Source organism: Colius striatus, chromosome 4, assembly GCF_028858725.1.
Source record: "Colius striatus isolate bColStr4 chromosome 4, bColStr4.1.hap1, whole genome shotgun sequence".
In the NCBI taxonomy this organism is placed as follows: Eukaryota; Metazoa; Chordata; class Aves; order Coliiformes; family Coliidae; genus Colius; species Colius striatus.
This window is the reverse complement of record NC_084762.1, coordinates 83,550-98,912: the sequence shown is the minus strand read 5'-3', so window position 1 is coordinate 98,912 and position 15,363 is coordinate 83,550. Positions and strand designations below refer to the sequence as shown.

Here is a 15,363-nt window from a genome sequence, read left to right as displayed (position 1 = left end):
AGCGTTTTAGCCTTAATTAGGGTCTTTAATTAGAGACTCATCTTTATTTGGGGTCTCATCTGTATTGGGGGGGCTGTGGAGTGGGGAGAAGATACTCTCATCCCCTTCATTGCCTTTGTAGGTGCCAAAACATCCTCCTCTCAACCTAATTTGCATATTAATCACCGCCTTAATTAACCACTTCCTGCCCTTAATTGCTCCCAGGCACTTGGTAACACTGATCCCTACTCACCCCCCCCCCCTCCCCCCCCCCCCCCCCCCCCCCCCGTCCCCCAAACCTCCCTCAGCCCCTTCAAATCGCTTTCCCATTAAGGAACACCCCCCTTTCTCCGGTGTTAATTAGGGGAGGGTTAATTAACGAGGGTGTGAGGTTAATTAACGTTGCCTTCCTCACTCACCTGGAGCTGAACCCCGGCAGCCTCTATGGGAGGGTTCATTATGGAGAATTGGGGGTTAGTTAGGAGGGTTGGGGTTAATTAGGAGGGTGGGAGTTAATTAGGAGGTTTAGGGGTTAATTAGTGGGGTTACTTAGGGTCCATCCTGGCAGGTATCACCTTCCTCTTCCTCACTCCCTTAGCAGTGGTTGTTCTGAGCAGCTTTAATCATGAGAGGACTGAGGGTTGGAGGTTAATTAGGAGGGTTGGAGGTTAAATTAGGAGGGTTGGGGTTAATTAAGAGCACTGGGGGTTAATTGTGGGAAGGGGTTATCCCAGCAGACGTTGCCTTTCTCATCTTCTTCTTCCTCACCCTCCCTTAGAATCGCAGTGGTTGTTTTGAGGGGGTTAACCATGGGGGGACTGGGGGTTAGTTAGGGGCGTTGGAGGTTAATTAGGGGGATTGGAGGTTAATTAGGAGCACAGGGAGTTAATTCAGGGAAGGGGTTAATGATGGTTTATCCCAGCAGACGTTGCCTTCCTCCTCCTCATTTTCTTCTTCCTCACCCTCCCTTAGAACCGCAGTTGTTCCAAGGGGGTTAATCATGGGGACACTGGGGGTTAGTTAGGGGGGGCTGGAGGTTAATTAGGAGGGTTAGGTTAATTAGGAGCACACAGAGTTAATTGTGGGAAGGGGTTAATGATGGTTTATCCCAGCAGACGTTGCCTTCCTCCTCCTCTTCTTCCTCACCCTCCCTTCGCAGCCCCGCAGCGGCCGTTCCCAGCGGGCTAACCACGAGCGGCGATGCGGCTTAATTAAAAGGGGGGGCTGTTAATTAAGGAGAGGCGCGGGTTAATGAGGGTCCATCCCGGCAGACGTGACCTTCCTCACGTTCTTCTTCACGCGGCTGGAGCGGAACCGCAGCGGCCGCTACGAGCGCGAATTCCCGTTCGTGTCCCGCTGCGGCGCGGAGCGCAACCTCCTGCGCTGCGAGCACAGACCCATCGTCTTCACCCGCCTCCTGCCCCCGGCCGCCTCCTCCTCAGCCTCCTCCTGCTCCCGCCGCGCCGTGCTGTCGTTGTGCGGCGGCGGGGAGCGGCTGGCCGTGCCGCTCCGGCCCGAGGCGCTGGTGATGCTGCCGGAGAACGGGCGCTTGTACCACCCGGCGCCGGGCCGGGCGGGGGGCGCGGGGCCGGTGCGCTCGGCGCTGGCTCTGGAGTGAGGGTCCGGCTTGGAGTACGAGCAGGGGCCGGAGCAGCCCCCGACTCACTTTTGGTGGGAGGGGAAGAGGTATCGGCTCACGGGGGAGCTGGTGCAGCTGCTGCGGGGAGGGGAAGGGGCGGGGGAGGCGGAGAGCGGCGGAGCCGCGGGGCGGGGGTGAGGCTTGGAGGGGGTGGGAAGGGGCATTGCATGGCCCCGGGCGAGGAGGAGGAGGAGGAGGAGGCAGAGCTGGTGCTCAGCCACACCGTGTGGCTGATGCTGTGGTGAGGTGAGCGTTGCTGGTGCCAGGGATGTGGGTGTTGTGTGTGGGTCCCCCCACTGTGATATTAAAGGTCTCTGGCAATTGAAATGAGCCTAGAGGTGATGGGTGCCACTGCAGCAGTGTGGGTGCAGCTGTGGAGAGGTTGGTGCTGCTATGGTGAGGTTGGTGCAGCTGTGGTGGGTGACACGGTGCTACTGCCACAGTGTGGGTGTCCCCACGGGTGCTGCCACGGTGACAGTGTTGCTGCCACACTGTGGGTGCCACTGTGGTGATGTTGGCTGGTGTGTAGAGGGAAGGGAAGTTCTTCAGAGGGATGTGGCCATGGGCTGAGGTTGCCCGAGGGCAAGGAGCCAGCAGCGTGCCCAAGGGGGCAAGAAGGCCAGTGGCAGCCTGGCTGGGCTGAGCAGTGGGGTGGCAGCAGCCCCAGGGCAGGGATTGTCCCCTGTGCTGGGCCCTGGGGAGGCTGCAGCTCCAGGGCTGTGCTCAGTGCTGGGCCCCTCACTCACTGCCACAGGGACACTGAGGGGCTGCAGGGAGAGGAGAAGATGCACTGGGAAGCTCTGGGCTAAATGAGGGTACCTGAGGCAAAGGTTCAGTCTGCAGAGAAGGAGGCTCAGAGGAGACCTGATCACTCTGACTCCCTGGCTGTGGCTGAGAGGGTCGGTCTCTGCTGCCAAGTTAAAAGCTACAGGCCAAGAGGAAAGGGGCTCGGGGTGCCCCAGGGGAGGTTGAGGCTGGAGCTGAGGCAGAACTGTTTCCCTGAGAGGGGTGTCAGCCCCTGTGCCAGGCTGCCCAGGGAGCTGGGGGAGTGCCCAGCCCTGGAGGGGTCCCAGAGCCGTGGGGCTGAGGTGCTTGAGGGCCGTGGCTCAGTGGTGCCTGTGGCACTGTGGGGTCAGGGTTGGACTCCAGCAGCTCAAAGGGCTTTTCCATCTGTAATGATTCTCTGGTCAGTGCCCTGTGTGCCAGAACAGCAGCCAGCTCTCTCCTTGGTCCATTAAAAGCAGAAGAGCTCCATCCCCTCCGCTGAGCTCTGCCACTTCCTCCTGCCAAGCATCCCAGGAGGACTTGGGTTAATCAGGCAAGGTGGGGTTGGCTTTAATGAACTCACCATAACCGAGTGGCACAGCCCAGAGCCCGGCACAGCGCCCCGAGGGGAAGCTTCCCTGGGGGGGGGATGCTGCAAGCTGAAGTAGTCGATGGCTCCGTAGCGCTGGAGGCTGGTCGCCCACACGGCGTCTGCTCTACCCGCGCTCGCCAGCAGCCGGCACAGCTCCGCCGGGAAACCCTCCTCCCCCTGCGTGGGGGTGTGGTGGCCGGAGCCCCGCGGCGGCTGCGAGTAGCCCACGAGGCGCAGGTCGGGCAGGGCCGCGCAGGGCCGGGCCAGGCCAGGCCGCCCAGCGCCGCCGCGCTCAGGGGGGTGCCGAGGAGACCGAGGCAGCGCAGGCGGCGGCAGCGGCGCAGCGCCGGCAGCAGCAGCTCCAGCTCCGCGTCCCCCAGCTGACACTCCAGCAGCTCCAGCTGCAGCAGCGAGCACGAAGCGGCTTCCAGCAGCGTCCGCAAGGGTTGCAGGAGTCTGGGGGACGTGAAGTTGTGGCCGCTCAGGTCCAGCTGGAGCAGGGAGGGCGCGTGGAGGCTCGAGGACAGGAAGATGAGGTCGGAGGGGAGCAGGCAGCAGAAGGCCAGCGCCAGACTCTCCAGGGGAGTCTGCAGCTCGCTGGGAGGACAGGGTGGGGTGGCAGAGTGAGTGGGGAACCCCCAAAGCACCCCCAAACCACCACGAGGCTCCCCCACCTCCAAATCCCCTGAGGCCCTCCCCAAACCAGCCACAGACCCCTAAAACCCTGAGGCTGCCCAAATTCCACCCCCAGGATCCCCCAAAATCCCTCAGCTCCCTCAAAGTCTCCCCCAACCCCCGTGAGGTATCCCCAAACCTCCTGAGACCAGCCCCCTGAGCTGAGGCAGAGCTGCTCTGGGACTCCATCTCCTCATAAGTGTAGACAGTTGCACAGTGCCAAACTGGGCAACTCCCCTAAAACCCCCTGAGCCAAGGCAGAGCTGCTGTGGGACTCCATCCCCTCTTAAATCTTTGCCCACAGGGTGTAGACAGTTCCCCAATGCCAAACCCCAAAACACCCTGAGGCTGCCCAAAACATCTTCAGGCACCCCAAACCCCTCTTTTATGCCTCCCCTGAGCCGAGGCAGAGCTGCTGTGGGACTCCATCCCCTCTTAAATCTTTGCCCAAGGGCAAATGCCAAACCTTCCAAACCTTCCCCCCAAAACACCCTGAGCCCCCCCAAAATCCCCTGAGACCAGCCCCCTGAGGTGAGGCACAGCTGCTGTGGGACTCCCATCTCCTCTTAAATCTTTGCCCACGGGGCAAATGCCAAACCTTCCCCCCAAAACCCCCTGAGACCAGCCCCCTGAGCTGAGGCAGAGCTGCTGTGGGACTCCATCCCCTCTTAAATCTTTGCTCACAGGGCAAATGCCAAACCTTCCAAACCCTCTCCCCAAAACCCCCTGAGACCACCCCCCGAGGTAGTGCAGAGCTACTGTTGGACTCCAGCCCCTCTTAAATCTGCCCCCACAGGGTGTGGGTGATGCCCCAATGCCACCCCCCCCCCCCACACACACACATTCCCTCCCGCTGCAGCGTGAGAAGGTTTTGGAGTCCCTCCCCCAGCGGGCAGCTTACCCCAGGAGCTGCCTGAGTCTCCCAGAAAGCCTGGAGGAGTACAAATCGAGTTCCTTGAGGGCAGGCAGGGCCCGGAGGTGAGCGGCCAAGCAGCGGATGCCGGCGTCTGGGCCGGGGGCCGTGCGGCGCACGTCCACGTTGCTGTAGGGCAGCTTGAGGCTGCGCAGCGCGGGGAAGCGGCCGAGGTGAGGCAGCACTTCGCACAGCCCCGCCAGCCCCGGGTTGTTGAAGCGTAAAACAACTCTGCGGACGGCAGCAGGCTCCAGGGAGTCCAGCAGGGAGACGATGGTGGAGACGGAGAGCTCCTCGGCGTGGAAGTCGCGGCAGAGCAGGCGCAGGGGGGCGCAGGGCGAGCGGAGGGCGGCGCGCAGCAATACGCGCGTAGCAATAGGGCACCCCTAAGCCAGCCCCCATCAATAGGGCATCCTATAGCACCCCTAACCCAGCCCCCATCAATAGGGCATCTTAGAGCACCCCTAACCCAGCCCCCATCAATAGGGCATCTTAGAGCACCCCTAACCCAGCCCCCATCAATAGGGCATCTTAGAGCACCCCTAACCCAGCCCCCATCAATAGGGCATCTTAGAGCACCCCTAACCCAGACCCCATCAATAGGGCATCTTAGAGCACCCCTAACCCAGCCCCCATCAATAGGGCATCTTAGAGCACCCCTAACCCAGCCCTCTATCTATAGGGCATCCTATAGCACCTCTAATCCAGCCCCCCATCAATAGGGCACCCCACAGCACCCCTAGATCTGCACCTCATCAATAGGGTACCCCTAACCCAGCCCTCTCTCAATAGGACCTCCCATAGCACTCCTAACCCTATCCCCCATTAATAGGGCACCCTATAGCACTCCTAATCCAGCTCCCCATCAATAGGGAACTCCAGGGCAGGACCCATGACCCACCCCTGTTAATGAGGGGTACCCCCAGCACCCCATAAAGGAAGCCTACAGCAGGATCTCCAACAACCCCTTCCCTCCATGGGCCCCCCCGTGCTGCCCTCACACCCCTCGACCCCCCTCAGCTGCCCTCACCCCCCCTCGATCCCCAGGGTCCCCTTCAGCTGCCCTCACCCCCCCCAGTCCCCGGGGTCCCCTTCATCTGTCCTCAACCCCCTAATCCCCGGGGTCTCCCTCAGCTGCCATCATGCCCCCGAATCCCCGGGGTCCCCTCAGCTGCCCTCACCCCCCCCAATCCCCGGGGTCCCCTTCATCTGTCCTCAACCCCCTAATCCCCGGGGTCTCCCTCAGCTGCCCTCACCCCCCCCAATCCCCGGGGACCCCTCAGCTGCCCTCACGCCCCCCAGTCCCCGGGGACCCCTCAGCTGCCCTCACGCCCCCAGTCCCCGGGGACCTCTCAGATGCCCTCACGGCCCCCAATCCCCGGGGTTCCCCTCAGCTGCCCTCACGCCCCCAGTCCCCGGGGACCCCTCAGCTCACCTCCCGCCCGCCGCCCCGCTCCCGCCGGGCCCCTCACGGCCGCGCTTCCAGGCATTGGCACTGCACCCCGGCACCGCCCCTCCGCCAATCAGAGCGAGAGTTTCACCACGGAAGGCGGGCCCGGCGTCGTTACTAGGTGCCGCCTGCCATCCTCGCCCGCCCATTGGCTGCCGCCGTGTCTGTCATCGCTTCCTCCCTTCTTATTGGCTGAAGGGCGGCAGCAGCGGGAAGTTCGATCTGAGCCCCAGACGCTGCGGTCCCTGCGCGGCTCCGGGAGGTCTCGGATCCCCCCGGGCCGGGGAACGGCCCCGCTCCGCACGCCATGGAGCGGCAGCGGGAGGTCAAGGCCCTGCTGAAGAGCTGGGAAGCGGCTTTTGTCCGGGAGCAGCGGAGGAAGCCCGGCCAGGTGCCCGCTGCGGGGGGCGGGGATGGGGAGGGGCGGCGGGGCAAAGTGGGTTTTTCATGGGGTTCTGAGGGGAAAGGTGGAGTTTTGAGAGGAAAAGTGAGGGGTTTTGTGAATTTCTGAGGAACAAGTGGAATTGGGAGGAGCTTGGAGGGGAAAAGTGGGGTTTTGGTGGAGTGTTGAGGGGAAAAGTCGGGGTTTGGTGGACTTTAAGGAGAAAAGAGTGGGGTTGGTGGTCTGCTGAGGGGGAAAAGTGGAGATTTGTGGGGTTCTGAGGGGAAAAGTGGGGGTTTGGTGGGGTTTTGAGGGGAAAAGTGTTTTTTTGTGGGGTTCTGAGGGGAATAAAGGTTTTTGTAGAGCTTTAAGGAGAAAAGAGTGGGGTTGGTTGTGTGCTGAGGGGGAAAAGTGGAGATTTGTGGGGTTCTGAGGGGAAAAGTGGGGGTTTGGTGGGGTTTTGAGGGGAAAAGTGTTTTTTTGTGGGGTTCTGAGGGGAATAAAGGTTTTTGTAGAGCTTTAAGGAGAAAAGAGTGGGGTTGGTTGTGTGCTGAGGGGGAAAAGTGGAGATTTGTGGGGTTCTGAGGGGAAAAGTGGGGGTTTGGTGGGGTTTTGAGGGGAAAAGTGTTTTATTGTGGGGTTCTGAGGGGAATAAAGGTTTTTGTAGAGCTTTAAGGAGAAAAGAGTGGGGTTGGTTGTGTGCTGAGGGGGAAAAGTGGAGATTTGTGGGGTTCTGAGGGGAAAAGTGGGGGTTTGGTGGGGTTTTGAGGGGAGAAGTGTTTTTTTCTGGGGTTCTGAGGGGAATAAAGGTTTTTGTAGAGCTTTAAGGAGAAAAGAGTGGGGTTGGTTGTGTGCTGAGGGGGAAAAGTGGAGATTTGTGGGGTTCTGAGGGGAAAAGTGCGGGCTTGGTGGAGTCTGGAGTGGAAAAGTGGAGGTTCGGCGGGGTTTTGAGGGCGAAAGTGGGTTTTTGATGGGGTTCTGAGGGAAAAAGTGGAGTTTTGAGAGGAAAAGAGGGGAGTTTGTGAATTTCTGAGGAACAAGTGGGAATTGGGAGGAGCTTGGAGGTGAAAAGTGGGGTTTTGGTGGATTTCTGAGATACAAGTGGGATTTGAGTGGAGCTCTGAGGGGAAAAGTGGGGGTTTTGTGGAGTGTTGAGAAGAAAAGGGGTTTTAGTGGAGTTGTGAGTGAAAAAGTGGCGATTTGGAGGATTTTTGAGGGTAAAAGTAAGTTTTTGATGTGGTTCTGAGGGGAAAAATGGGTTTTGGCAAAGTTTTGAGGGCAAAAGTGGAGGGTTTGTGGACTTCTGAGGAACAAGTGGGAATTTGGAGGAGCTTTGAGGGGATAAATGAAGTTTTGGTGGAGTTTTCAGATGAAAAGTGGAGTTTTGGTGGAGTGTTGAGGGAAAAAGTGGGGTTTTGGTAGAGCTTGGAGTGAAAAAGTGGGGGGTTGGTGGGTTTTTGAGGGTAAAAGTGGGGTTTTGGTGGGGTTCTGAGGGGAAAATGGGTTTTTTGTAGAGTTTTAAGGAGAAAAGAGCGGGATTGGTGGTCTGCTGAGGGGGAACAGTGGAGATTGGTGGGGTTCTGAGGGGAAAAGTGCAGGCTTGGTGGAGTCTGGAGTGGAAAAGTGGAGGTTCGGTGGGGTTTTGAGGGCGAAATTGGGTTTTTGATGGGGTTCTGAGGGGAAAAGTGGAGTTTTGGTGGAGTTTTCAGATGAAAAGTGGGGTTTTTTGTGGAGTGTTGAGAAGAACAGTGGGTTTTACTGGAGTTTGGAGTGAAAAAGTGGGGGTTTTGTGGAGCGTTGAGGGCGAAAGTGGGGGTTTTGTGGAGTGTTGAGAAGAAAAGGGGTTTTAGTGGAGTTTGAAGTGAAAAAGTGGGGATTTGATGAATTTTTGAGAGTAAAAGTAGGTTTTTGGTGTGGATCTGAGGTGAAAATGAGTTTTTGTGGGGTTTTAAGGGGAAAAGTAAGGTTCTGGTGGAGTGTTGAGGGCAAAAGTGGGGTTTTGGTGAGATTCTGAGAGGAAAGAATTGGGTTTTGATGGTGTTGTGGGGAGAAAGTGGGATTGTGGTGTAGTCTTGAGAGGAAAACTGGGTTTTGGCAGAGTTTTGAGGGCAAAAGTGGGGGATTTGTGGACTTCTGAGGAACAAGTGGGAATTAGGAGGAGCTTTGAGGGGGAAAGTGAAGTTTTGGTGGAGTGTTGAGGGAAAAAGTGGGGTTTTGGTGGAGCTTGGAGTGAAAATTGGAGGTTCAATGGGTTTTTGAGGGCGAAAGTGGATTTTTGATGGGATTCTGAGGCGGAAAATGGATTTTTTGGTGGAGTTTTAAGTGGAAAAGTGGAGGTTTGAGAAGAAAAGTGGGGATTTGGTGGACTTAAGAGGAACAAGTGGGATTTTGGAGGAGCTTTGAGGGGAAAAGTGGAGTTTTGGTGGGGTTTTTAGATTAAAAGTGTGGGTTTGGTGTATTTTTAAGGGCAAATGTGGGATTTTGTGGACTTTGGAGTGGTAAGGTGTGGGTTTGGTGGATATTTGGGGCAAAAGCGGGGTGTCTTGTGGTTCTGAGGGAAAAAGAAAGGGTTTGGTGGTCCACTGAAAGGAAAATGAGTTTTTGTGGAGTTTTAAGGGGAAAAGTGGGGTTTTGGTGGGGTTTTAAGATGAAAAATGCAGTTTTGGTGGAGATTTCAGATGAAAAGTGGAGTTTTGGCTGCCCTCACGCCCCCCCAATCTCCGGGGTCCCCTTCAGCTGCCCACACGCCCCCCAATCCCTGAGGCCCCCCTCAGCTGCCCTCACCCCCCCCAATCCCCGGGGTCCCCCTCAGCTGCCCTCACCCCCCCCAATCCCCGGGGTTCCCCTCAGCTGCCCTCACGCCCCCCAATCCCCGGGGTTCCCCTCAGCTGCCCTCACGCCCCCCAATCCCCGGGGTTCCCCTCAGCTGCCCTCACGCCCCCAATCCCCGGGGACCCCTCAGCTGCCCTCACCCCCCCCCAATCCCCGGGGACCCCTCAGCTGCCCTCACCCCCCCCCAATCCCCGGGGACCCCTCAGCTGCCCTCACCCCCCCCCAATCCCCGGGGACCCCTCAGCTGCCCTCACGGCCCCCAGTCCCCGGGGACCCCTCAGCTCACCTCCCGCCCGCCGCCCCGCTCCCGCCGGGCCCCTCACGGCCGCGCTTCCAGGCATTGGCACTGCACCCCGGCACCGCCCCTCCGCCAATCAGAGCGAGAGTTTCACCACGGAAGGCGGGCCCGGCGTCGTTACTAGGTGCCGCCTGCCATCCTCGCCCGCCCATTGGCTGCCGCCGTGTCTGTCATCGCTTCCTCCCTTCTTATTGGCTGAAGGGCGGCGGCAGCGGGAAGTTCGATCTGAGCCCCAGACGCTGCGGTCCCTGCGCGGCTCCGGGAGGTCTCGGATCCCCCCGGGCCGGGGAACGGCCCCGCTCCGCACGCCATGGAGTGGCAGCGGGAGGTCAAGGCCCTGCTGAAGAGCTGGGAAGCGGCTTTTGTCCGGGAGCAGCGGAGGAAGCCCGGCCAGGTGCCCGCTGCGGGGGGCGGGGATGGGGAGGGGCGGCGGGGCAAAGTGGGTTTTTCATGGGGTTCTGAGGGGAAAGGTGGAGTTTTGAGAGGAAAAGTGAGGGGTTTTGTGAATTTCTGAGGAACAAGTGGGAATTGGGAGGAGCTTGGAGGGGAAAAGTGGGGTTTTGGTGGAGTGTTGAGGGGAAAAGTCGGGGTTTGGTGGACTTTAAGGAGAAAAGAGTGGGGTTGGTGGTCTGCTGAGGGGGAAAAGTGGAGATTTGTGGGGTTCTGAGGGGAAAAGTGGGGGTTTGGTGGGGTTTTGAGGGGAAAAGTGTTTTATTGTGGGGTTCTGAGGGGAATAAAGGTTTTTGTAGAGCTTTAAGGAGAAAAGAGTGGGGTTGGTTGTGTGCTGAGGGGGAAAAGTGGAGATTTGTGGGGTTCTGAGGGGAAAAGTGCGGGCTTGGTGGAGTCTGGAGTAGAAAAGTGGAGGTTCGGTGGGGTTTTGAGGGTGAAAGTGGGTTTTTGATGGGGTTCTGAGGGGAAAAGTGGAGTTTTGGTGGAGTTTTCAGATGAAAAGTGGGTTTTTTTTGTGGAGTGTTGAGAAGAACAGTGGGTTTTACTGGAGTGTGGAATGAAAAAGTGGGGTTTTGGTGGAGTGTTGAGGGGAAACGGGGTTTTAGTGGAGTTTGGAGTGAAGAAGTGGCGATTTGGTGGATTTTTGAGGGTAAAAGTAGGTTTTTGGTGTGGTTCTGAGGGGAAAAATGGGTTTTGGTGGAGTTTTAAGGAGAAAAGAGTGGGGTTGGTTGTCTGGTGAGGGGGAACACTGGAGATTGGTGGGGTTCTGAGGGGAAAAGTGCGGGCTTGGTGGAGTCTGGAGTGGAAAAGTGGAGGTTCGGCGGGGTTTTGAGGGCGAAAGTGGGTTTTTGATGGGGTTCTGAGGGGAAAAGTGGAGTTTTGAGAGGAAAAGAGGGGAGTTTGTGAATTTCTGAGGAACAAGTGGGAATTGGGAGGAGCTTGGAGGTGAAAAGTGGGGTTTTGGTGGATTTCTGAGATACAAGTGGGATTTGAGTGGAGCTCTGAGGGGAAAAGTGGGGGTTTTGTGGAGTGTTGAGAAGAAAAGGGGTTTTAGTGGAGTTGTGAGTGAAAAAGTGGCGATTTGGAGGATTTTTGAGGGTAAAAGTAAGTTTTTGATGCGGTTCTGAGGGGAAAAATGGGTTTTGGCAGAGTTTTGAGGGCAAAAGTGGAGGGTTTGTGGACTTCTGAGGAACAAGTGGGAATTTGGAGGAGCTTTGAGGGGATAAATGAAGTTTTGGTGGAGTTTTCAGATGAAAAGTGGAGTTTTGGTGGAGTGTTGAGGGAAAAAGTGGGGTTTTGGTAGAGCTTGGAGTGAAAAAGTGGGGGGTTGGTGGGTTTTTGAGGGTAAAAGTGGGGTTTTGGTGGGGTTCTGAGGGGAAAATGGGTTTTTTGTAGAGTTTTAAGGAGAAAAGAGCGGGATTGGTGGTCTGCTGAGGGGGAACAGTGGAGATTGGTGGGGTTCTGAGGGGAAAAGTGCAGGCTTGGTGGAGTCTGGAGTGGAAAAGTGGAGGTTCGGTGGGGTTTTGAGGGCGAAATTGGGTTTTTGATGGGGTTCTGAGGGGAAAAGTGGAGTTTTGGTGGAGTTTTCAGATGAAAAGTGGGGTTTTTTGTGGAGTGTTGAGAAGAACAGTGGGTTTTACTGGAGTTTGGAGTGAAAAAGTGGGGGTTTTGTGGAGCGTTGAGGGCGAAAGTGGGGGTTTTGTGGAGTGTTGAGAAGAAAAGGGGTTTTAGTGGAGTTTGAAGTGAAAAAGTGGGGATTTGATGAATTTTTGAGAGTAAAAGTAGGTTTTTGGTGTGGATCTGAGGTGAAAATGAGTTTTTGTGGGGTTTTAAGGGGAAAAGTAAGGTTCTGGTGGAGTGTTGAGGGCAAAAGTGGGGTTTTGGTGAGATTCTGAGAGGAAAGAATTGGGTTTTGATGGTGTTGTGGGGAGAAAGTGGGATTGTGGTGTAGTCTTGAGAGGAAAACTGGGTTTTGGCAGAGTTTTGAGGGCAAAAGTGGGGGATTTGTGGACTTCTGAGGAACAAGTGGGAATTAGGAGGAGCTTTGAGGGGGAAAGTGAAGTTTTGGTGGAGTGTTGAGGGAAAAAGTGGGGTTTTGGTGGAGCTTGGAGTGAAAATTGGAGGTTCAATGGGTTTTTGAGGGCGAAAGTGGATTTTTGATGGGATTCTGAGGCGGAAAATGGATTTTTTGGTGGAGTTTTAAGTGGAAAAGTGGAGGTTTGAGAAGAAAAGTGGGGATTTGGTGGACTTAAGAGGAACAAGTGGGATTTTGGAGGAGCTTTGAGGGGAAAAGTGGAGTTTTGGTGGGGTTTTTAGATTAAAAGTGTGGGTTTGGTGTATTTTTAAGGGCAAATGTGGGATTTTGTGGACTTTGGAGTGGTAAGGTGTGGGTTTGGTGGATATTTGGGGCAAAAGCGGGGTGTCTTGTGGTTCTGAGGGAAAAAGAGAGGGTTTGGTGGTCCACTGAAAGGAAAATGAGTTTTTGTGGAGTTTTAAGGGGAAAAGTGGGGTTTTGGTGGGGTTTTAAGATGAAAAATGCAGTTTTGGTGGAGATTTCAGATGAAAAGTGGAGTTTTGGCTGCCCTCACGCCCCCCCAATCTCCGGGGTCCCCTTCAGCTGCCCACACGCCCCCCAATCCCTGAGGCCCCCCTCAGCTGCCCTCACCCCCCCCAATCCCCGGGGTCCCCCTCAGCTGCCCTCACCCCCCCCAATCCCCGGGGTTCCCCTCAGCTGCCCTCACGCCCCCCAATCCCCGGGGTTCCCCTCAGCTGCCCTCACGCCCCCAATCCCCGGGGACCCCTCAGCTGCCCTCACCCCCCCCCCAATCCCCGGGGACCCCTCAGCTGCCCTCACCCCCCACAATCTCCGGGGACCCCTCAGCTGCCCTCACCCCCCCCCAATCCCCGGGGACCCCTCAGCTGCCCTCACCCCCCCCCAATCCCCGGGGACCCCTCAGCTGCCCTCACCCCCCCCCCCCCAATCCCCGGGGACCCCTCTGCTGCCCTCACGGCCCCCAGTCCCCGGGGACCCCTCAGCTCACCTCCCGCCCGCCGCCCCGCTCCCGCCGGGCCCCTCACGGCCGCGCTTCCAGGCATTGGCACTGCACCCCGGCACCGCCCCTCCGCCAATCAGAGCGAGAGTTTCACCACGGAAGGCGGGCCCGGCGTCGTTACTAGGTGCCGCCTGCCATCCTCGCCCGCCCATTGGCTGCCGCCGTGTCTGTCATCGCTTCCTCCCTTCTTATTGGCTGAAGGGCGGCGGCAGCGGGAAGTTCGATCTGAGCCCCAGACGCTGCGGTCCCTGCGCGGCTCCGGGAGGTCTCGGATCCCCCCGGGCCGGGGAACGGCCCCGCTCCGCACGCCATGGAGCGGCAGCGGGAGGTCAAGGCCCTGCTGAAGAGCTGGGAAGCGGCTTTTGTCCGGGAGCAGCGGAGGAAGCCCGGCCAGGTGCCCGCTGCGGGGGGCGGGGATGGGGAGGGGCGGCGGGGCAAAGTGGGTTTTTCATGGGGTTCTGAGGGGAAAGGTGGAGTTTTGAGAGGAAAAGTGAGGGGTTTTGTGAATTTCTGAGGAACAAGTGGGAATTGGGAGGAGCTTGGAGGGGAAAAGTGGGGTTTTGGTGGAGTGTTGAGGGGAAAAGTCGGGGTTTGGTGGACTTTAAGGAGAAAAGAGTGGGGTTGGTGGTCTGCTGAGGGGGAAAAGTGGAGATTTGTGGGGTTCTGAGGGGAAAAGTGGGGGTTTGGTGGGGTTTTGAGGGGAAAAGTGTTTTATTGTGGGGTTCTGAGGGGAATAAAGGTTTTTGTAGAGCTTTAAGGAGAAAAGAGTGGGGTTGGTTGTGTGCTGAGGGGGAAAAGTGGAGATTTGTGGGGTTCTGAGGGGAAAAGTGCGGGCTTGGTGGAGTCTGGAGTAGAAAAGTGGAGGTTCGGTGGGGTTTTGAGGGTGAAAGTGGGTTTTTGATGGGGTTCTGAGGGGAAAAGTGGAGTTTTGGTGGAGTTTTCAGATGAAAAGTGGGTTTTTTTGTGGAGTGTTGAGAAGAACAGTGGGTTTTACTGGAGTGTGGAATGAAAAAGTGGGGTTTTGGTGGAGTGTTGAGGGGAAACGGGGTTTTAGTGGAGTTTGGAGTGAAGAAGTGGCGATTTGGTGGATTTTTGAGGGTAAAAGTAGGTTTTTGGTGTGGTTCTGAGGGGAAAAATGGGTTTTGGTGGAGTTTTAAGGAGAAAAGAGTGGGGTTGGTTGTCTGGTGAGGGGGAACACTGGAGATTGGTGGGGTTCTGAGGGGAAAAGTGCGGGCTTGGTGGAGTCTGGAGTGGAAAAGTGGAGGTTCGGCGGGGTTTTGAGGGCGAAAGTGGGTTTTTGATGGGGTTCTGAGGGGAAAAGTGGAGTTTTGAGAGGAAAAGAGGGGAGTTTGTGAATTTCTGAGGAACAAGTGGGAATTGGGAGGAGCTTGGAGGTGAAAAGTGGGGTTTTGGTGGATTTCTGAGATACAAGTGGGATTTGAGTGGAGCTCTGAGGGGAAAAGTGGGGGTTTTGTGGAGTGTTGAGAAGAAAAGGGGTTTTAGTGGAGTTTGAAGTGAAAAAGTGGCGATTTGGAGGATTTTTGAGGGTAAAGGTAAGTTTTTGGTGCGGTTCTGAGGGGAAAAATGGGTTTTGGCAGAGTTTTGAGGGCAAAAGTGGAGGGTTTGTGGACTTCTGAGGAACAAGTGGGAATTTGGAGGAGCTTTGAGGGGATAAATGAAGTTTTGGTGGAGTTTTCAGATGAAAAGTGGAGTTTTGGTGGAGTGTTGAGGGAAAAAGTGGGGTTTTGGTAGAGCTTGGAGTGAAAAAGTGGGGGGTTGGTGGGTTTTTGAGGGTAAAAGTGGGGTTTTGGTGGGGTTTTGAGGGGAAAATGGGTTTTTTGTAGAGTTTTAAGGAGAAAAGAGCGGGATTGGTGGTCTGCTGAGGGGGAACAGTGGAGATTGGTGGGGTTCTGAGGGGAAAAGTGCAGGCTTGGTGGAGTCTGGAGTGGAAAAGTGGAGGTTCGGTGGGGTTTTGAGGGCGAAATTGGGTTTTTGATGGGGTTCTGAGGGGAAAAGTGGTGCTTTGGTGGGCTTCTGACAAAAAAGTTGGGCTTTGGTGTAGTTTTGAGGGGAAAAGTGAGCTTTTTGTGAGTTTTGAAGGGAAATGTTGGGGTTTGGTGGAGTTTTAAGGGGGAAAAAGTGTGATTTTGGTGGAGTTCTGAGGGGAAAATTGGGGAGGTGATTTGAGGGGAAAAAAAAGTAGTGTTTTTGTGGTGGTGTTTGGACAAAAAGATAGAATATTGGGGTTTTGGTGGTGAAATCTCTGCCAGGAGGCTGCAGCGAGCTGGAGGTCGGTCTCTGCTCCCAGCTAGTGAGTGACGGGCCAAGAGGAAAG

The 15,363-nt window shown here is 56.6% G+C and overlaps 1 protein-coding gene across 1 annotated transcript in view; it reads right to left on the bottom strand.

Moving 5' to 3' along the window:
* Positions 1-1,305: 1,305 nt before the first annotated feature.
* The window catches only part of LOC133625293 (leucine-rich repeat-containing protein 14-like), a 30,893-nt gene continuing 16,835 nt past the window's right edge, over positions 1,306-15,363 (bottom strand). Inside the window, 4 exon segments of the mRNA XM_061994819.1 lie at positions 1,306-1,605; positions 2,967-3,251; positions 3,254-3,572; positions 4,552-4,949. Of these exon segments, the coding sequence (XP_061850803.1) occupies positions 1,306-1,605; positions 2,967-3,251; positions 3,254-3,572; positions 4,552-4,949 (1,302 nt within the window).